General features: G+C 39.5%; 1 protein-coding gene across 3 annotated transcripts in view; it reads right to left on the bottom strand.

The window, feature by feature from the left end:
• The window catches only part of LARGE1 (LARGE xylosyl- and glucuronyltransferase 1), a 385,917-nt gene that overhangs the window by 155,662 nt on the left and 206,992 nt on the right, over window positions 1-23,263 (bottom strand). For all 3 annotated transcript variants that reach the window (XM_081331422.1, XM_081331421.1, XM_081331423.1), the window contains one exon: window positions 7,507-7,678. In XM_081331422.1, the coding sequence (XP_081187548.1) occupies window positions 7,507-7,678 (172 nt within the window). The remainder of the gene's footprint in view (window positions 1-7,506; window positions 7,679-23,263) is intronic.

Below are 23,263 nucleotides of genomic sequence, written 5' to 3'. Positions count from 1 at the left end.
AGAAAACAATAAAGTTACACTGCTCTGGGACTTCAGAATTCAAACAGACAAGCACCTGCAACATAACACCCCGGACTTAACAATTGTCGATAAGAAAGACAAAAAAAGTCTGGATAGTGGACGTGGCAGTGCCTGGAGACAGCAGAATAGACGAGAAAGAACTGGAGAAGATAACAAAATACAAAGACCTACAAATAGAAATAGAAAGACTGTGGCAAAGGCAAGCAAGGGTAGTACCAATAGTAATAGGCACCTTGGGTGCAATCCCACAACTGGAGCACCACTTGAACACCATTGGCATTGACAAATTCGCCATTAGTCAATTGCAAAAGGCGGCCTTACTAGGAACTGCTTCCATCATGCAATGATATCTATAATACCATCAATACCATCAATACCGCGACCTGGCCATTGAAACTGCACGATTATGGATGAAACATGTAACAGTGATACCCATTGTTATTGGGGCACTGGGAACTATGTCCAAAAATTTTGCAAAATACATCAGGAAATTGCAGCTTCCTGCAATAACTCCAGCAAAGCTACAAAAAACTGTGCTACTCAGAACATCTTACATTATAAGGAGATACCTGGTTGATACCTAGGATGCTGGCAGCAACCCGTGTCAACCATTAGTGCCAGTCAATTTGAGTGTTCAGTTGACTGAGTTTCGTGTTTTATGAATAAAAGTTTTATATTAATAATAGTTGGAAGGGACCTTGAAGGTCTTCTAGTCCAACCCCCTGCTGTCCAGTCTCTTCTTAAAAACTTCTAGGGTTGGAACATTCACAACTTCGAGAGACAGTTTGTTCCACTGATTAATTGTTCTGTCGGGAAATTTCTCCTTAGTTCTAGGTTGCTTCTCTCTTTGATTAGTTTCCATTCATTGCTTCTTGTCCTGCCTTCAGGTGTGGTGTTGTCTGGTTAATGCATAGTCTTTCAGTTTCAATTTTCAGATGCTGATACTTTGTGATCTCCAATTCTTTGTCTTCTACTATGCTCTGGTACTAGCACATCAATTATCTATAGTTTCTCCTCTTCAAACACAGTTAAATCTGTGGTTGATATGTTATATAGTATGTTATAAACCAAGCTTTTATTAGCATGCATTAGGAAATCCCACAATATTTCAACCACCACGGTGTCTTCATATATCCAAAAGTGCATAGATGATGTCTGTGTCCTGAAAAGCATTGTTGTGAGGGCAAATGATAAACCGTGGCTGACTTATGAGGTCCGCAAGATGTTGAAAGCACAGAATGTGGCTTTTAAATCTGGCGACATGCTTAGAACAGCCAGAGCAAATCTGAAGAGTGCCATAAAAGGTGCAAAGCAAGTCCATTGCCAGAAAATTCAGAACCTTTTTCAAGACCCTACAAACACCAGGCAAATGTGGAAAGGTATCCAGGCCATTAAGGATTACAAGGTGAATCCATCAAGATGCAAGGATGACACAGACTTCCTAAAGAAACTGAATGCATTTTTTTGGTAGATTTGAGACATCAAATAGTACTCCTGCTAGGTAAGCTGTGTCCCATTCTGATGAGCAAGTGCTAAGCTTTGATGTCACCTTTGTCCGGAAAACACTGAGGAAAGTTAACATTGGGAAGGCAGCAGGTCCAGATAAAATCCCTGGGCGTGCTTTGAGAGGTTGATAAAGGACATTATTGTATCTAGCCTCCCACCAGCATTTGACCCCACTTCTGTTTGCTTACTGCTCAATCTGCTCTACAGAGGATGCTATTTCTTCTGTTCTCCATCTGAGCTTGGAGCACTTAGAGGAAAGAAATACTTATGTGTGTTTATTGTTTGATGACTTCAGTTTGGCATTTAATACAATCATTCCCCAGCAACTACTAGACAAACTGGACTTTTTAGGCTTAAACACTTCTTTGTGCAACTGGATTCTTGATTTTCTTACTAACAGGCAAGCTGCAACAAGTATTTCTAACACCATTTTCTTGAGCACAGGTTGACCCATGACTGTTGTGCTAGGTTTGCCACCAACCATACTGTGAAGTATGCAGATGATACAACAGTAGTGGGCCTTATTCAAGATGACAAGGAGGTGCCTACCGCAAGGAGGTTGAAGGTTTGATGAACTAGGGTAAGAAAAACAGCCTAGTTTTAAACATAGATAAAACCAAAAAGATCATTGTCAATTTCAGAAAAGGCAGGCATAGCCCACACTCCTCTGTATATTAATGATTCACCTGTGGAGATGGTTTCCAGGATCAAATTTCTGGGTGTGCAGCTAACAAGTAGGCTGGCTTGGTCACTCAACAGCGAGACCCTGGTAAAACGAGCACAGCAGCACCTGCATTTTCTGCGTCGCATGAGAAAAAGTACATCTTCCTTCCCCTGTCCTTACCACTTTCTACAGAGGAATGATCAAGAGCATCCTGTCATACAGCATTACAGTCTAGTTTGGAAGCATCACTGCTTCAGACAGGAAGGTAGTACAGAGGGTTGTAAGGATGGCAGAAAAGATTATTGGCAGTTCCCTCCCTTCCATCCAGGACATAGCATAAGCGATGCTTGAGCAGAGTCTGCAAGATTGTCAGGGACACTACACATCCTCTTCACAACCTGTTTTCCTTGTTACCTTCTGGCAGGAGGCTTTGTGGTATCTGAAGCAGAACATCCAGATTCAGTCACAGCTTTGTTCCATACAATATTAATCTTGTGAACTCTAAAGGTTCTTCTTTCCGCTATGTAAAGATGGACAGTGATTAATATTTATATATTATTTTTATGTAAAGGTGTAGGTTTATACAGATGTTGTATATAACATGTTTAAATGTGTGTTGTGTATGTGTACACTTTTGAGAGCAAGCAACAAAATTTCATTTTTAATGTGTGCCAATGTATCCACAGTAAAAATGACAATAAAGCTTATCTATCTATCTTGTCTGGATGCATGAGATTTCTTATTGTACTTCTTGTTTTTCTTATAGTTCCTATTGACATAAGCCATCTACAGTCATTTTAGAGTTGAGCAGTCTCTAAATCCCCAAATATTTATTAAATAAGTAAATATATCTTCCAATCCAGGTTAAAGATTTGAACTTTATTCATACTCAGCATACTCTTGAGTTTTTCCTTTCTATCTTCATAAACTCTGATTCCATCACTTGTATTCTAATAGATCTAAGCCTATTGTAACTTTGCTCCAGGCGGAAATAGTTCTATATTTTGGCCATTAACATAACTGTTAATGTGAATCTCCCTGTGAAAGATTATGACCTTGTAGAGATTAATACATCTTTTAGGGCAAAAAATTTGTTTCATGGCAGCTTTCATAGGATGGCTTCCTTTAAGAATTGCTTCTTATAAGAATATTAGCAAGTCTGTTATTAAGACTTGTTTTAATGATCTTACTCATTCCAATAAGAGCAATTTGATGTTGGGGTTTAAGGCATCAATGTAAAAATGAGGAGACACAGTTCTGGTCCCACTTTGGGCATGAAACTGACTAGATTGCCTTGGCCTATCAGTCTCTCTCAGCCCCAGCAACCACTTCCAAAAACCCTTGCCAAGAACACTGAAGAGATTTGTCCAGGCAGTCCCCAGGAGTCAACAATGACTCAAAAGTGCACATACACCCCCCACACACATTTAAATAAGCCTCAAAACTGCACCTACTACCTAATGTTGCTTTGGACCCTCACAAGAGCAATATTCTTATGTTCTTACATGCTGTAGTTCTAAGGATTGAAAAGTTCTAAACTGATTATGTGCCAATCTTTAGCTGTGGGCACATGAACCTGCATCCAAAACATTGCTAAACCTTTCTGGCATTTATGATGCCAAAATATATTTTTCTTCCTGTTTGAACTGTGGATGCAAGGCAAACAGGTTTAGTAGCCTGTGTGTATTCAGGCAAAGCAAAACAAAACTCACCTTTTGCTTAGGGGGAGGGGGAATTTTGAATAACAATCAATTTCAAAAGAAATATATACATTTGCAATATTTTGCCAGATACTTGTAATATAGAATATGACTGTAATAGCTGCTTGAGAATACATTGTATAAGAGTGCTTGCTGGAATCACGTTGGCCTGCATTCATTTGGCCATCCCCTTGGGAGCAAGCCGGTATGTTATATGTGAAACAAGTTTAGTATGAATCTGGAGTTACATATAGTGCTGTGACCCTTCCCCCCACCATTTTTCTTGTTTATTTCAATAGGGATAGAGATATCTATTTCTATTTCGACAGAGAATAGAAATATCTCTTATTTCAATTTCTTGTGCACTTATAAATAAAAGGTTTTAACCACAGATCTTTCAGTGAATTTGACAAAAGAATGCATATATTTATTCACTTTAATTTTCAACATATCTCCTTTAGAAAACCCATTAGTATGCTGGAAGCACTTCGAATATCTTTCCATCTGCAGTAGCTTTTTAGTAATTTTGGGGGGGATAACTATGAATATATAATTTTAGGAGAAGATTACCTGGGACTGCTTTCTAATCTAGATAGCAGTTGAGATCAGCATGTTACTGTGTAATTAGGCAGGATACAATTTTCAAGCACCTACAACTATGGAATTATCTTTCGTCAGATGCCCATTTAGTGCTCATGGCATAATCTTTATGACTTCTCATTAAGCTGCTCTTGGTCAAAATGTTTTTATTTTGTTTTTAAAAGTAGGGGTTTTGTTTTAATAACTTGTACTAATTCTGAAGTACTGTTTTAAAAATACATAGGATGCATACCTAAATAAGGAATTAAAATAATAATTAATACCTATCAGTATTATATCATCTCTATATGAAACTGTTTTGAGTGCCACTTAGTTGAAAAATGGGATCAAAGATTTTAAATCAATACTTCATACACACACACACACACACACATCATCTTGGCAGCAGGTCTGTTGCGGGGAATGTATGCGATATTCCTCCCATCCTTCTTCTGCCTTTGACCTCTATAATAGTCTCTCTCTCTCTCATAAGTTCCTAGGATGCTACTCAAACATAAAAGTTTCTGTCAAGCAGCAAACTGAAACAAGGGTTCTATATGTCAGTTGCCATTAGAGAACTCAGATTAACTAGTTAATTAACAAATGATTAACTAGCATTTTGTACAATGGCTCAGAGGAACAGAAATATGGATGGCCCATGTAAATCAGTCCAGAATAAAGAAATGTCCCTGACATGGTAATTGTGTGGTTCGCCATATCTGCTGAAGGAATTCATCCTTGTTCAACTACTGCTTATCTATAGTACATGTTGGATCCTACTGTGCAATGACCTTCCCAGAGACAATACAAAACATCTTTTTCTTGAAGAAAAGAGCACTCATACTTCAAAAGTAACAGCTATTTGTCAAAATCACATCTTGAAATAAAATAAGGAAAATTTATTTTAGCTTCTGTTTCTAGGTAAGCACCACAGAAATCAAAATTATACTGTTTTATTGTTAAAACATATTTTAGGAAAACATCAGTGTTGTTATATAATAAGTAATTGATATTCTAAATTAATTTTTCAAACATCTCCACTGCAGCCAGATAGAGGTTAGCAGCTGGTGGCTAATTTTAGTTCCCTAAACAACATTCTTGAGTAAAACATTCATAAATCTAGGTTCAAATGGAAATTAGTTAAATTTATTTTAAAATATTTTACAAGAAACATTAAGGTATGGTGCAACCAGGACAAACAGATTTCTAGGTAGACAGCTCTACTTCTCCCTATATCACCTGCTGAAAAAAAATTCTTCTCACAGTTCAAGCAATACCAAATTGGACAAGGCCTGAACTAGACAATTGTTGCCAACATCTGGGTGACTGACTGATTCTAGTAAGAAAGTCACTGATATAGAATAGCCCTTAGTAATAGAAGAATTAGAGTCAAGTTCCTGCAGAGAAGGAATTACCTTTAATGACTATTACCATCTTTGCGTGTTAAGTTGACAATCTTTCAAAACTGCACTAAGATGTTCTGATCAAAATCCAGAAATAAGACTGAAGATTTCTAAACTACTCACTAAAGATAGAATTCTTTGACTTATGTTCAAAGAGTAAATTTTCTATTCTAAAAGCAAGGTAGAAATATTTTGGTTCTCCCCCCCTCCCAACATTCAAACAGCTCCAACTCTACTGGGATTTAAAAGTCCTTCAAGAACTGGGTCTTCTTCTAAGCCTTTAGAGAGAATGATTGATGCCCCTTTCTTCCTTTCTGTTCCCCCCTGCCATTCTCGTCCCTTTGTCTTGTGTTGTTTTTATGTTTCTGTATTGTTCTTTGTTTTTTAAATGTTTTAACAATTGTGAACCACCTAGGGTTACTAGGAGTTTGGTGGCACATAAATTTAATAATAAATTATGGTTGGTCAGACAGCTAGCCAGATGTTTAGACTGGACATGGTATTTTGTCCACTTATTAAGTCCTTCCCAAGGACTTAGGATAGGCAGATGATGTTGTTTAATATTAATGCTATTGTCACAGGGTGTAAGCTGTTCCAAGGAAAGCTGGTTTTTGCAAGCAATTTTGTCAGTGCTGATGGTGTTCAAGTGGTGCTTTGGGATTGCATGCAATGAGTCTGTTACTCATTGGTACTATCTTTGTTTACTTTTGCCACTGTCATTCTATTTCTACTTGTGGCTTTTTATATTTTGTGGTTTTCGCCAATTTTTCTCTTCTGCTGTCTCTAGGTACTGCAATATCCATTATCCAGATTTTTTTTTCTTATTAACAGTTTTTAAGTCTGGAGTGTTGTGTGGCAGGTGCTTGTCTGTTTGAATTCTAAAATCCCAGATAACTTTAACTTCTACTTTTTTTCTTTTACTTTGTGTATTTTGTGGTTTTCTTGATGGTGGACAAATGGTACTTCTTACAGATATTCTAATCCATTATTTGTAGTCAGTCTGTGTGATCTTTTTGCAACAGCTAATAAAGTGGTCCATTGTTTATTCAGCTTTTTTGCAAAGGTGGCATTTGCTGTCTGTTGCTGTCTTCTCAATTCTGGCTTTGTATGCATTTGTTTTTAAAGCTTGATCTTATGCATCCAGAATTAGCCCCTCTGTGTCTTTTTTCAACTTTCCTGCACTTAGTCATTCCCAGGTCTTGTTGTTATCTGGTTACCTGCTAAGTTTTTTCTAACGCAGGAACAATATTCAATATTTTGACTTCTTGTCTGTCGTTTTGCTTCTGTGATTGCATTGCTAGTCCTTACAACCAGTTCTGAACTCATCCTCCTCCCTCAGTCATCAGCTTTGCCAATATAATGATCACTGCAATCCTAGATGTACTACAGGCCAACAAACGTTTGCACAATTGTAAATATTCACACCTTACTATTTATGCTGTTCCTCACTGGAAACACCTCATGTACAAATGCATTCCCAGAGGTTTTCTAATTAACTGTGGTAATGTAAATTAATAGACAACAGTCTGAAAGGAAATATCAGCAGGCAAGGGCACAGACACCTCAAAATTCAAAGAACTTTATAAGCCCTGAACATTAACACAAATAATAAGAAATAAAGGCATTACAGTACCTCTGAACTTGTGAAAGACAGCCCAAAGCTCAGCAATGTCTGTAGCAAAGGTAATGTCAGTATCAAGGACAATGACTCGCTCAAGATTGGCGGGAAGTGTCTTTGTGAGAACCAGCTTCATCAGTCCATAGATGCCAGAATAGTGCTTGTTGGGTATCCAGGACACTTCAGACTAAAAGCCAGAAAAGACAGGGAAGAGAGAGAGAGAAAAAAAAGGGGGGAAAACACTTTACTATAGACAATACTTAATGTCAAACAAACTGGTTCTTGAAATTACAAACAGCACTTTGCAGAACAGTGAACATATTCTTGATCACTGCAGGAGAACTGAGATACAGGGTTTTACTCCAAAAGTTAATGTTATTCCACCCACAAAAAGCCAATGAAATATCCAGAGTGACATCCTAGCAGCATCAGCATAACTTTAGTGTGAAAAAGGATATATAGCTGTGATTTCCAAGTCGTGGAAATCTCTCACCTTATTGCCCTACAAATGTGTTTGGACCATTAAACTTCTGTTCAAAAGCTGCCACTCATGGCATTTACTTTAGTTTTCCAAAAGAGCCAAAAAAGATACCAATTAAAGCTCCATCACAATGGAGAAGACTTTTTAATAGCAGCCGAATTTCTCTGCAAGTCCTTCCCAGAAATAAATGTTTGGCTGCCTCTTAATTTTTTTTGTTCCATCTGATTTTTAGCTGGATTTTTCAACTGCTGTCTTTCACTGTCTGATATTATGTACTGTAAATTGTGCTTTAGTTTTGAGTTGGAATTATTTTATGTGCAGTCCTAGTTTTAATGTGTAAATAAAAATATAAAAAATAATTTTAAAAAATAATAATAAAAAAATAAAATTTACTTTATCTCATTGAATTTCTTTTCTATCCTGAAAGATGGCATATAATATTAAAATAAAACATAAACTAAAGTACAACTAAATTTTAAAAAGCTAGTTGATTAGAAATCCTGAATGAAAAATGATGGAATTTGAAGCTGGCAACAAGCATTTTTTTTGTAAAATAAGGAAGTATTTTCCACATCCAGGATTGTTACACAAAGTTAGCAGTTGTCAACATTATAAACATCTCAAATCTCCTTCACAGAGTTGGATAATTGTAGAATGATTTAAAGGAGTCCAAGAAAAGTTGAGAATTACAAACTGTAACAAGATTCATCAATCTTGTAGAATGGTATGGTAACTATAGGCCAAAATCCTATGTCACAAAAATGTGGGGTTTTTTTTGCAATTTGTGTTCTAAAATCTCAACCAGGAGATTAAACACTATAATTTGAGGGTTCTGGGTTTGCCAGAGTACTGCTAACTCGTGACTTAAAAAAGACAAAATAGAAATGAATAAGGGAGGCAAATAAGAAAATCTTTTCACTTGCTCTAGTAACAAGTAGAGTACTACAGTATTTGCATCTTATCTCTCAAAGGTAAAACATGTTATTACAGGTAGTCCCTAACCTATGACTATTTGTTCAGCAAATGTCCACAGTTACAATAGCGCTGAACAAACTGTGGTTACAAATGGTCCTTGGAGTTTCAGCATGCCTGTAGACACATGATCACAATCTGAGGATTTGGCTACTGGTTCACACTTAAGATCGCTTGCAACATCCCAGGATCACATAATCAACATTTGTAGCCTTCCCTGCCATCTTCCCCAGAAAGTTAATGGGGAAGCAGGTAAGGAAGTTCCCAAGTTGCTGGAGAAAGCCTTCCCTACTTTTGCACCTCATGCACCCTCCCTAACCTTTACTCAAGTATCCCCTTGCACATTTGTACACCCTCACACGCTCCCTTTGGCTCATGCCAGATCCTCCCTTGCATCTTTGCATGCCTTCCCCAACCTGTGGTGCACCTCTCATGCAACCCCTTGGACTTTTGTGCACCCTTCCTGAGCTGTGCTCTGCCTTAGGAGGAAAGCAATGGCAAACTCCTTCAAAACAATGGGAAAGGGATGGGTGGTTAAGAAATATGAAATAAAACAAACAAACAAAGTTGCCAAAAAAACTTTAGGGTCATGTCCATGTGGTCATCATAGGTAAACTGATGGGAAGGCACAAAACAAACAAACAGTATAAAAATCTCTCATTGCCTTTACATTTTGTTAGAAAGTATTTCACTGACAAATACTGATGCTTTTATCTTGAGAGGCAATTCCTGTGAATCCTATTTTGAAAAATATTGCTAAGGTCAAGAATAAAGAAATAAATCTTTCTAAATCATAGTATTTGCCAAGTGAATGTATTTATGTGGGTAGGAATGTATGTAGCCAGAACACTTGTGCATGGATGATCCCATTTTTCTCAATTTCCTTGACCCCTTTTATTAAAAGTTGTCATAGTGTTTATTTAGAGAAATGAGTTAGAAAACATGAAGTTGCAATAAGTATAAGCATTTTATACCCTTAGCAATGGCTGTTTTACATTGGTATTGTATTTTAGTTTCAAGGATACAGCTTTACTGAACCATGAATATACTGTCTTTCAAGCACAAGGGCATAGATGTAACCTCCCTCTTACAGTTTTAGGGAACAGAGTTTTTTTAAAATAAAAAAAATGTTTACAAAATCAGAGTGGAAATGGATTAGGATTCATATTTTGGAAGAAATTGCAGCCCTCTTGTGGGGTTGCAATTTCGACGTACAACCTATTTTCAGTGTACAATCAACTAAATCTATATGCAGTTAACAAGTAATTGTTGACTTAAAATTTGTTTTACCAATCATGCAAACTTACAACAGAATGAAAAAAGTAACTTACAACCAATCCTTGCCTTTATGACTAGCACTGATGATGTTACCTAGTTTGGGTAATGAAACATCTGCAAGAAAACAAGCAAGCTCAGAAGAGCTGTCAACCCTGGGCTACAAATAATTTCCTTTATTAGTAACTTAACAATTGTTGTAGCATCCCCACTGCCATGTGATCAAAATTTGGGTGCTTGGCAATCACATGCATTTACAATGATTGCAGTGTCCTGGGGTTATGTGATTGCCATTTGTCACCTTCACAGCTGGCTTCTGACAAGGAAAGTCAATGGGGAAATGGATTAATTTAACTATTGCCTGATTCATTTAACAATTGCAATGATTCACTTAGCAACTTTGGCAAAAAAGTTAAAATCAGGCATGACTCACCTAGACAACTACCTTGTTTTACAAGAAATTCTGGCCCCGATTGTGGTAGTAATTTGACGACTACCTATACAATATGATCCATGTCTTTTATCAGACTGACCAATAGGAACCAGCATTAGCATTTTGAAATTTGTTATTGGGAATCCTCCAGTTGCTTTGGAAACACAACTCATAGATTTTTTTCTAACAGCTATTGGTCTGATTAGTTTAGAATTCTCAATGTTGGAACCCAACCAATCTAGAAGAACCTAACAAAAAAACAAAGGTTTTGCACATCAATTATACTGCAGTTACTTAGTCTTTCTTATTCTCAAGGAGGAACCAGTTGAAACATGGTTTTATTAAGTGTTTGTGGAATTAGCACAGAGAGGCGTGTGGATCTGAATTGCAATGGAAAAGTGGGCCATTGCATTCATTCACATGTTAAAACTTCACACTGGCCTATTTTGGAAAAAATGCTTCTATATTGGATATAGCAAAGTGATTATTAGTACCATAATATATATTTTAATGGCAAATACAGGCAGTCCTCGGCTTACAACAGTTCATTTAGTGACCGTTCAAATTTATAATGGCATTGAGAAAAGTGACATGACCATTTTTTACACGTATGACCACTGCAGCATCCCCATGGTCACGTGATTTACTTTTGGATGCTTGACAACTGACTCACATTTATGACGGTTGCAGTATCCTGAGGTCATGTGATCACCTTTTGCAATCTTCTGACAAGTGAAGTCAATGCGGAAGCCAGATTCACTTAACAACCATGTTACTAATTTAAGAACTCCAATGATTCACTTAACAACTGCGGTGAGAAAAATCGTGAAATGTGGCAAAATTCACTTAACAGTTTTCTTACTTTAGTAACAATAATTTTTGGCTCAATTGTGGTCATAACCTGAGGACTACCTGTAACTAAGGTAAAAGAAGATCTCAGCTGTTGAAAGCCAACAAACACAATCATTTATTCCACAAAACAAATTCCTGGCTCTATCCCAGGGGTTCCAACCCACATCCGCAGCTCAGTGCCGGGCTGCAGCCTGTTCAGAACCAGGCTGAGGAAGTGGTGGGCGAGCATGTATGTGTGTACGAAGCTGCATTTGTGAAAGTGGTGCATGCATGAGCAAAAACCCTCCCCTCTCCCCACCCTTCCGCCTCCATTGGTCTGCCGAGCTGGAAAGGTTGGGGACCGCTGCTCTATCCAACTTTCATTATCATCCTGCCCCTTGTAAAAATATTAAGTGTAACTTCAAAATATCAAAAGACAGATCATCCTGGCTTTAGACAACAGAGCATTGATATGTTATGATCATATAGGATCCATAGGTTTAAAGCCAGATTCTGCAGAATAAGTGCATAAGCATTCATTTAAATAATAATAATAAACCTTTGTTGTCAAAGTACAACATGTGTACATTGAGATTAGCTGAGCCTCCCCCCGTGCTCATGCAAATACATATGCAAATACATTTTTTTTTTCAGTTTTAAAAAATGGTTTCTACTCAGTTGGCTATTACTTTGAATTAAATATATTAAAAGGAAGTGCTACATAGCCCTAACAAGACTCCCTCCTGCATTTGAAGAAGAGTCCATTGCAGGCACACTGATTAAAGTGCAGTATTGCAGGCAAACTCTGCCCAAGCCTGGAGTTCAATCCTGACAGGGCTCAAGGCTGACTCAGTCCTCCATCATCCTGAGGTTGGTAAAATAAGGACCCAGATTGTTGGGGGCAATATGCAAATAATGCTCTACACTGTAAACCGTCAGAGAGTACTATGAAGCATTGTGTAGCAGTATATAAGCCTAAATGCTGTCACTATTTGACTAACAAAGTGAACCTGGCTCATTTAACATTTTATAGGGAAACAAAAAGTTAAAAAAAACCTGTGGCAAATTGATCACCTTAGATTTCTCCATATAAGATAATTTCACCATGCTCATGTTGCAACAAGTCTTGCAAAATTAAAAGTAAAGCTTCTTTGTGAGTTTACTAGCCTCTTGCTTCATTGTCACCCCAGAGTTAAATAAAGCCCTCACATCTGCCATTTGCTATGGAAGAAAAGTTTCCTTTGGCAACAGCTGGAGTTTTAATCCCACTGTGAGTAGAAAATATGAGAATGTTCAATAGAACGGGGGCTGCAGCCAGGGCCAAGTATTAGTTTTCTCCACCCCAACTATAAATTCGATCTTACTACAAAGAAGCAGTTTGATAAAAAATAAAACAACATTACACAACTAACTATCCAAGGCCAAACAACATGAATGTCACATTTAATTTGATTTTAAATTAAACTCAGAGGGAGTCATTTGCAATGGACTGTTTCTGACCTTAATGTGACATTTTCACAGATATATTTTTGAAGTATTTGATTAAGTTAAGTTAGAAATCCTTATAAAACTGCAGTGTTGCCAGGTCTTTACGTTCTTCTGAAAGAACCTTTAGGATCATGCTAGTGAACCATTTCATTTTCATAAATATTCTGATATATATTCTTTATATCAGAAAATATGAGAGAGAAAGCACACTTGCTTATAACCTTTATATATTTTTTTTCTTCTCTATACTTTGGGGAATGCCACTACTGCATAGAAACACTGACTGCTTTGGAAGAATTAAAAAAAAACCCTTAAAAGTTATTAATTTCTGTGGCTTCCAAGTGGAGAAGACAGAGGGCTAACATGGGTCTGAAAAGTGGAGACTGACAACTGGGAAACAAGCTGGACCAGTGAAGCTTCTCCTGACAAGGAGAATCCAGGGATCGCCCACATATACTCTGGAAGTCAGTTCCTTGTGAGGAAACCTAAGAATCTGGAGGGACTCTGTGTGCAATTCACAGAGTGCTGGACCAAGAAAGGAGTACCAAGCTCAGAATCTCATGTGGAGTCTATTTAAGGACAATAGGGCACATTTATAAGTAACAGAGATTTTCCAAGGAGCAGAACAGCTGGTTGGTGAATTCTCAACCTGGATTAAAGTTAAAATAAAAAACAATTGCAAGGACGTAAAAAAATAATTAGAAACAAAAAGCTAGCCAAGAACATGAGTTAAGAAAGTTTTAAAAAGGTTAAGGGGACAGCTGAATTTGGATTTTTATTTTAAAGTACTTTTGATTTATTAAATAAATAATACATACCTCTGTGGGAAGAGATGAGAGTCCAGCTAGTCAAAACAATAATAACTTAGCCATGGGAACCCAAGGACATTGGGCCCAGAGCTGACAGTGTTTTGGCAGGCTGGAGAGCTAGGGAGGAAGCCCGTGCTTCAAGCTAATTGGGGAATGTGATTTATTACTGTTTATTGGAGGAGGAAATTGAACTTCATTACTTTGTATCCAGGGGAGGGGAATTTAGTTTTTGGTTTCAACTATGTAGTGACGATACATTGTTTCTCGAATAAAAGATTCTTTAAGGTAAACAATGCCTCGAAGTTCTTTTGAAGAATTTCATCTGTCGGAACCATGACAGAGAATATTTTTGAAAGGGAATGAAGAAGATGTTGGTGCCGATCAGGACAAAGTACATAGAAAAGTTTATTAATTGATTGTCTTGTGACCTTATCAACAAGATAAAGGAAAAATAAAATTCATAATCTGATTCCAGGCTAAAATACAGTGATATAATATAATATAATATAATATAATATAATATAATATAATATAATATAATATAATATAATATAATATAATATAATATAATATAATATAATATAATAAAATAAAATAATATAATATAATATAATATAATATAATATAATATAATATAATATAATATAATATAATATAATATAATATAATATATAATATAATATAATATAATATAATATAGTAATGTAATATAATATAATATAATATAATATAATATAATATAATATAATATAATATAATATAATAATATAATAATATAATATAATATAATATAATATAATATAATATAATATAATATAATATAATATAATATAATATAATATTATAATATAATATAATATAATATAATATAATATAATATAATATAATATAATATAATATAATAATATAATATAATATAATATAATAAAAATGCAAGTAGAAAAATAGGGACCACTATGGTGGGAAGGTAACAGTGTTCCATACGCCTTTGGCGTCTAGACATGCTGGCCACATGACCACGGAGACGTCCTCAGACAAGTGCTGGCTCTTCGGCTTTGAAACGGAGATGAGCACCGGCCCCTAGAGTTGGAAACGACTAGCACGCATGTGCGGGGGAACCTTTACCTTTCGATACCATCGACCATGGTATCCTACTGCGGCGTCTCAGGGGTTTGGGAGTGGGAGGCACCGTTTTACGGTGGTTCTCCTCCTATCTCCTGGGCCGCTCGCAGTCGGTGTTGACGGGAGGGCAGAGATCCACCCCGAGGCCTCTCGTTTGTGGAGTTCCTCAGGGGTCGGTTCTCTCGCCCCTCCTGTTCAACATCTACATGAAGCCGCTGGGTGAGGTCATTCTTGGTTTTGGGGTGGGGTAGCATCAGTACGCTGATGATACCCAACTTTTTCTTTCCACCCCAAACCAACCCAGCGATGCCCTCGCCGTGATGTCCCGTTGCCTGGAGGCGGTCCAGGTCTGGATGGGGAGAAACAGGCGTCTCAATCCTGCCAAGACTGAGTGGCTGTGCATCTCGGCATCTCGGACTAACCAGTCATTCCCACCTTTAACGATGGGGGGGTGAGGTGCTACCCCCTGTTGATAGGGCTCGCAACTTGGGCGTCCTCCTGGACTCACGGCTCAATTTTGAAGACCATATAGGTGCCATGACCAGGATGGCTTTTGCCCAGGTTCGCCTGGTGTGCCAGTTGCAACCCTACCTGGACCGAGATGCCCTACGCACAGTCACTCATGCGCTTGTGACCTCCTGTTTAGACCACTGCAATGCTCTCTACATGGGGCTGCCCTTGAGGACCACTCAGAGGCTTCAACTGGTGCAGAATGCAGCCGCGCGAGTTGTGATGGGGGCTTCCCGATATTCCCATGTAACACCTCTTCTCCGCGAGCTGCATTGGCTTCCGGTTGCCCTCCGGGTGAGATTCAAGGTGCTGGTGATGGCCTATAAAGCCCTAAATGGCTTGGGTCCGGGATATTTGAGGGAACACCTCCTGCCAGCATCAATTTCCCTTCGTTCAGTACGCTCACACAGGGAGGGTCTTCTCAGGGTGCTGCCGGTAAAAGATTGCCAGGGGATAACACCCAGGGGGAGGACCTTCTCTGTGGGTGCGCCTGCCCACTGGAACCAGCTGCCAGTGGAGCTTAGGACTGCCCCTGACCTTCGTTCATTCCGCCGGGACCTGAAGACCTGGCTCTTTGAGCTCTCCGGCCCAGGCTGAGAATTTTTAACTAGGGTTTTTATTTTAAGGGATAATTTAATCTTTTTTAATTGTTTTTTTAACTTTTGTATTTTGTATTGCTGATTTTAAATACCCTGTAAACCACCCTGAGTCCTTTGGGAAAGGGCGGTATATAAATCTAATAAATAAATAAATAAATTATATACTTCGCTGCCCTCATCGCGTCCGCAGATAATCGCCCGGGCGCCCTGTTTAGGGTGACCCGCTCCCTCCTTAATCAGGAGGTGAGTGAGGAACCCTTGCAGGGGCATGCTGAGGAATTTAGTCAACATCTGTCGGACAAAATCGCTCGGATTCGGACCGGTCTGGACTCTGACTGGGCAGAGTCGGACGATCAGTACACGGGTGGTCTTGTCAATGTTACCTGGGAGGAGTTCGATCCTGTAACTCCGGAGGAAGTGGACAGGATTATGGGGAGGCTGAGCTCCACCACATGTTTATTGGACCCGTGCCCTTCCTGGCTGGTTTATGCAGCCCGGGAGGGGACACAAGGCTGGTTCCAGGCGGTTATATCTGCCTCTTTGAGTGAGGGTAGTTTCCCCGCCGCCTTGAAAGAGGCAGTGGTGAGACCTCTCCTCAAGAAGCCTGCCTTGGACCCGGCTGTGTTAAATAACTTTTGTCCGGTCTCCAAACTTCGCTTTCTTGCGAAGGTTGTTGAGAGTGTGGTGGCGCATCAGCTCCCTCTGGTCTTGGATGAAGTGGATTATCTAGACCCGTACCAATCGGGCTTCAGGCCCGGGTACAGCACGGAGACGGCATTGGTCGCGCTGGTGAATGATCTCTGGAGGGCTCGGGACAGGGGATATTCCTCTGTCCTAGTCCTATTAGACCTCTCAGCGGCTTTCGATACCATCGACCATGGTATCCTGCTGCGGCGCCTCAGGGGATTGGGAGGCACGGTTCTTCAGTGGTTCTCCTCCTATCTCCTGGGACGCTCGCAGTCGGTGTTGGCAGGGGGGCAGAGGTCGACCGCGAGGCCTCTCGTTTGTGGAGTTCCTCAGGGGTCGGTCCTCTCGCCTCTCCTGTTCAACATCTACATGAAACCGCTGGGTGAGATCATTTGTGGCTTTGGAGTTGGGTATCATCAGTATGCTGATGATACCCAGCTTTTTATTTCGACCCCAAACCACCCCAGTGATGCCCTCGACGTGATGTCCCGTTGCCTGGAGGCGGTCCGGGTCTGGATGGGGAGGAACAGGCTTCGACTCAACCCTGACGAGACTGAGTGGCTGTGCGTACCGGCATCTCGGGATATTGAGGATATCCCACCCCTCTCTATGGGGGGTGAGTTATTACCCCCTGTAGATAGGGCTCACAACTTGGGAGTCCTCCTAGATTCACAGCTTTCCCTAGAAGACCATATAGTAGCTGTGACTAGGGGGGCCTTCGCCAAGGTCCGCCTGGTGCGCCAGTTGCGGCCCTATCTAGACCGGGATGCCTTACATACGGTCACTCATGCGCTTGTGACCTCTCGTCTTGACTACTGCAACACTCTCTACATGGGGCTACACTTGAAGACCACTCGGAGGCTCCAACTGGTACAGAATGCAGCCACGAGAGTTGTGTTGGGAGTTTCCCGACACTCCCATGTCACACCTTTGCTCCGCGAGCTGCATTGGCTTCCAGTTGTCTTCCGGGTAAGGTTCAAGGTGTTAGTAATGACCTACAAAGCCCTACATGGCATGGGTCCGGAATACCTTGGGGAGCACCTGCGGCCGGCGTCAACTTCCCTCCGCCCAGTACGCTCCCACAGAGAGGGCCTCCTCAGGGTGCCACCGGTCAAAGAATGCGTACTGGTGGCCCCCAGGGGGAGGGCGTTCTCTGTGGGCGCACCGGATTTATGGAACCATCTTCCGGTTGAGCTCCGGATGGCGCCTGATCTCCGCTCCTTCCGGCGCGATCTTAAAACCCACCTTTTTGAACAAGCTGGCCTGGCCTGATGGGTTTTATAAATTGGTCTTAACTTTTAATCTGTACTAATTTATTACAGGCATTGCTGTTTAATTACTTTTTAATAATTTTTAATTTTTGTATCTTGTTTTTATTATGTATTGCCCTGTTCACCACCCTGAGTCCTTCGGGAGAAGGGCGGCATACAAATTAAATTAATAATAATAATAATAATAATAATAATAATAATAATAATAATAATAATAATAATAATAATAATAATAATAATAATAATAATAATAATATGTAAATTTTAAATTGCTAACAAAGAATTAAAGGAGACTGATATGCATTTCAAACTTATTAGTTTTCATCAGTCAGCCATACCCTTCTGAGATTCGAACCTGGGCTGATTACACATTAGGCAGTTGTTTTCACCTCTAAGCCACAGGATCTCTCTCGCTTTGTTAGCTGAGAAGCAAGGGGAGATATATGTCAAATGCTTGTTAACTATTTTTTTAGATGACCTTGCTAGGCCCCAAACATGGGACAAATCTTTATTTCCTGTGTCAGCCTAACCTGAAGGCCATCAACAGGCAGTAGTCACACCGGTGACAGCTCATATTTGTGTAAATTTTAAATTGCTAACAAAGAATTAAGGGAGACTGATATGCATTTCAAACTTATTAGTTTTCATCAGTCAGCCATACCCTTCTGAGATTCGAACCTGGGCTGATTACACATTAGGCAGTTGTTTTCACCTCTAAGCCACATGATATATATATATTAACGCAAGGAATCAGCACAAGAAAAATTTTACTGATAAGAAACAGAGGGCTAAGGAAAATGATGAACATATCAAGATTTGTGTGAAAATATTTTATATAAAGTAATTGGAATTGAAAAACACAAAACAGAACTTGAAATTCTATTGTGTATAAATGATGGTCATGGGATTGCTAGAATGTACAAACTTTTCTGTGAAAATCTTTATAAAATTATATATGAAAAGGAAAGTTATTGGTTTTTTAGCTATCCATGGAAATGGATCAACTCATAGCTGAATATCTTTTCAACATTTCTTTAGCTATATCAATCACATCATGAGAACAAGATTTTCAGAAGTTTCTCTTGAATTTATTGTGAAAGCTCTTTAGGCAAAGTAGCCACAGAAGCTCCAGATGCCCTTCCCCATTTATTAGAATATTTCTGTTTTATTCGGACCACCAGAAACCATGTTGCAGTAGGTGAACTCATTTCACACACACACACACACACACACACACACACACACACACACACACACACACCACTAAAATAAATCTGATTCTTTCATGCTCAGGATGTGGGACTGTGTCAATGAGAGTTGTACCCTTGCGACCCCTGACCCGGTGCAGATCCCGGTGGGCTCCATGGTTTTCTGTGGAGCTCCGGGAGATGAAGCGTCGGAGACGAGGTCTAGAGAGCTGCTGGAGATCCAGCCGGTCTGAGTCTGACCGGTTGCGATTAAGAACCTCTCCCCTCTTGTTCAACATCTATATGAAGCCGCTGGGTGAGCTCATTCGTGGTTTCGGGGTGAGGTATCATCAGTATGCTGATGATACCCAGCTTTTTCTTTCCACCCCGAACCAACCCAGTGATGCCCTCAACGTGATGCCCCATTGCCTGGAAGCGGTCCGGGTTTGGATGGGGAGAAACAGGCTTCGTCTCAATCCTGCCAAGACTGAGTGGCTGTGTATACCGGCATCTCAGACTAACCAAACTTTTCCATCCTTAACCATGGGGGGTGAGGTGTTACCCCCCGTTGATAGGGCCCGCAACTTGGGTGTCCTCCTGGATTCACGGCTCAGTTTGGAAGATCATATAGGAGCCGTGGCCAGGGGAGCTTTTGCCCAGGTTCGCCTGGTGCGCCAGTTACGGCCCTATCTGGACCGAGATGCCCTACGCACAGTCACCCATGCGCTCGTGACCTCCCGGCTAGACTACTGCAATGCTCTCTACATGGGGCTGCCCCTGAGGACCACTCGGAGGTTTCAACTGGTGCAGAATGCAGCCGCGCGAGTTGTAATGGGAGTCTCCCGATACTCCCATGTAACACCTCTTCTCCATGAGCTGCATTGGCTTCCAGTTGCCCTCCGGGTGAGATTCAAGGTGCTGGTGATGACCTATAAAGCCCTAAATGGCATGGGCCCAGATTATCTAAGGGAGCACCTGCTGCCAGCATCAATTTCCCATCGTCCTGTGCGCTCCCACAGGGAGGGCCTCCTCAGGGTACCACCAGTCAAGGATTGCCGACAGGCGATCCACAGGGGGAGGGCGTTCTCTGTGGGCGTGCCTGCCCTATGGAATCAACTGCCAACGGAACTCCGGACTGCCCCCGACCTTCGCTCATTTCGCCGGGACCTAAAAACCTGGCTCTTTGAACTATCTGGTCTGAACTGAGGGGTTTAATGTTTTTAAATTGTGATTTAATTTTTGTGGCTAGACTTAATTTAATTTATTTTAATTTATTTTAATTTTATATTGGATTGTTTTTAAATTTTGCCTTGTAAACCGCCCTGAGTCCTTTAGGAATAGGGCGGTATATAAACCGAATAAATAAATAAATAAATAAATTTAAGGTTCTTTCACAACCTTTGAGTTCTCCATTCCCCAATATGCTGTGACTGGAAAAAGCAATGATAGCTGCATTGCCAGCAATATTTTAACTTGAAAATAAATCCTCAGTCATTAAATCTTTTTTCCCTACAAAGGTGTTTTTCTGCTATCTGTTGCAATGATATTTTTTTCAATCTGAAAAAATAGGAGAAAAAATGGGCTTTTTCGAATAACCAAAACAGAGCACGTTTATCTATCTGCTCTGTAGAAATGAATATATCTTCTGAATTACTCTGCAACATCTAACTATGAGCTATTTGGTTAAATTAGTGAATTGCTTTAGTCTCTAGACCAATTTTTTTCCCCAAACTTGGCAACTTTAAGATGTGTAAACTTCAACATGCTGGCAGGGGAATTGTGGGAGTTGAAATCCACACAACGTAAAGTTACCAAATTTGAAGGATACTACTGCTCAAGACCAAAACAACCCTATTTCAAATATTTTTCCCTTTCATTTCTGATATAATCACAATTACAAAAATTAGGCTACATATTGGGGGGAAAAACAAAGCAAAATAAAAACTTTGAAAAACCTCTAAAATTATGTCTCATCCAGGAAGCAGTAACACGGTTATCAGAAGTGCTACTGATAGACAGGAAACCCTTGGATGACTTCTAGCCCAGCCCCCTGCTCAAGCAGGAGAACCTATACCATTTCAGACAAGTAACTGTCTAGTCTCTTCTTAAAAACCTCCAGTGATGGAGTGCCCAAATTTCTGGAGGCAAGCTGTTCCACTGGTTAATTGTCCTCACTGTTAGGAAGTTTTTTCTTAATTCCAGGTTGCTTCTCTCTTTGGCCAGTTTCCAACCATTGTTTCTTGTCCTGCCCTCTGCTGCTTTGGAGGATAATTTGACCCCTCTTCTTGGTGGCAGCCCCTCACTGGAATATTACTATCATGTCTCCCCTGTTTCTTCTTTTCTTTAGACTGGTCAAACTCAAGTCCTGCACCTGTTTTTCATATGTTTTAGTATCCAGCCCTTTGATCATTTTAGTTGCTCTTCTCATGTTACTATCAGATTACTCCTACTGGAATAGCTGCATTGGGAGTAAGAGATACAAATATAATAAGCAAAACCTTTACTGCTCTTTTTAGAAAAACAATGAATATCCAGACAACCTTTATAAATTATTATTTTCTACCTGCTAGAAAAGGAAGTGGAAGAAGGGATTAGAACAGGGGTCTTCAAACTTGGCCCTTTTATGACTTGTGGACTTCAACTCCCAGAATTCCTTAGCCAGCTGGGAGTTGAAGTCCACAAGTTATAAAAGGGCCAAGTTTGAAGACCCCTGGATTAGAATTTTAGCTTACTTCTATATTCTAATCCATCTTTCAAAGAATTGTATAAAGTGAACTGATATTATCAGTTATCCTTTCTTTATACCCCAATAATACACCCAATTTCTAAAAGAAGTCATAATATTTAAATTATATCCCAAAATACTTTTTTTAATTTCCTAGAACCATTCCTATGAAGATACATGCATTTTATGAGAAGGTGATAATGAAAAGACATGCGTAAAACATTAATTGATCGTGGCCAGGGTCTCGCTGGTGGTCTTCTCATCATTACCTTGAATAAGGCATTATCACTTGCTAGTGGATCTTGTTTTCACCAGAATGGCAAAAACAACATGGCAGGGACTTGCTTTTTATGGAATTTCTGTGATAACACATCGCATGTAGAAAAGGGGCAGAGTTTATGTCACCATGGGAACAGCTATCTGTAGCCACTGCTGTCATCTGCAAACTATGCTTCCTCATTTTTCCAATTTCAAAGAATTTGAGAAATTAAAATTACACTAGATAAATAGACTAGATTATAGAAATCTGGTTTTCCCTTTGATGAAAATGAGTAATTCCAGCAGATCACTTTCCAACCTCCAGGAGTTAACAGGAAGCTGCATTTGATGATAATTTTCAAAATGTACCACAGTTCAATTTCTGGCTATCATTCAACTATACTAGTCTTACCCTCACTAGGTGAGAGTCCTGGGAATTGCAGTCCTCACATACCTGAAAAGGAACTTTCTGCTATTTTAGATATACAAAGTAATGACTTAAGATTCAGTATTTGGGTGACCCTTAAGTATGTTTTAATTTAATAATTTACAATGCATAGGTAATTGCAAATAAAAATAAAATAGTACATTCTAATGATCCATAGCAAAGTTTGGTTTATACAAAGAAACTAAATAGTAATGAAAGTTATATATTCAGAAAAAAGAGAGGTGGTTAGTGTCCAGACACTTTAGATCAACACCAGCTGCCTGCAATTATTGCAGGTTCGAGTCCCATCAGGCTCAAGGTTGACTCAGCCTTCCATCCTTCCGAGGTAGGTAAAATGAGGACCCAGATTGTTGGGGGCAATAAGCTGACTTTGTAATAATGCCGCTGGGGGGGGGGCGAAAGCCCTAATAAGCAGGCATATACATAGAATGAAGGCTACTGCTAAGCTTGTAAGCCGCCCTGAGTCTTCGGAGAAGGGCGGGGTATAAATGGGATTAAAATAAAAAAATAAAAAATAAAAATAATTAAATGTTTATTTCATGCTTTGACTAATGATTGCGTTCAGACAGATGGTTTTTAGAACTAATAATAAGAATCGTTCAGCTATTTTTCTTAGTAAAATAATGCAAGTATTAGTAGAATATATTGGAGGATTACATCCCTTGGAAATTCCCTT

This window comes from Vipera berus (assembly GCF_964194415.1).
Source record: "Vipera berus genome assembly, chromosome: 6".
Classification (NCBI taxonomy): Eukaryota; Metazoa; Chordata; class Lepidosauria; order Squamata; family Viperidae; genus Vipera; species Vipera berus.
This window is presented reverse-complemented; position numbering and strand designations above follow the sequence as displayed.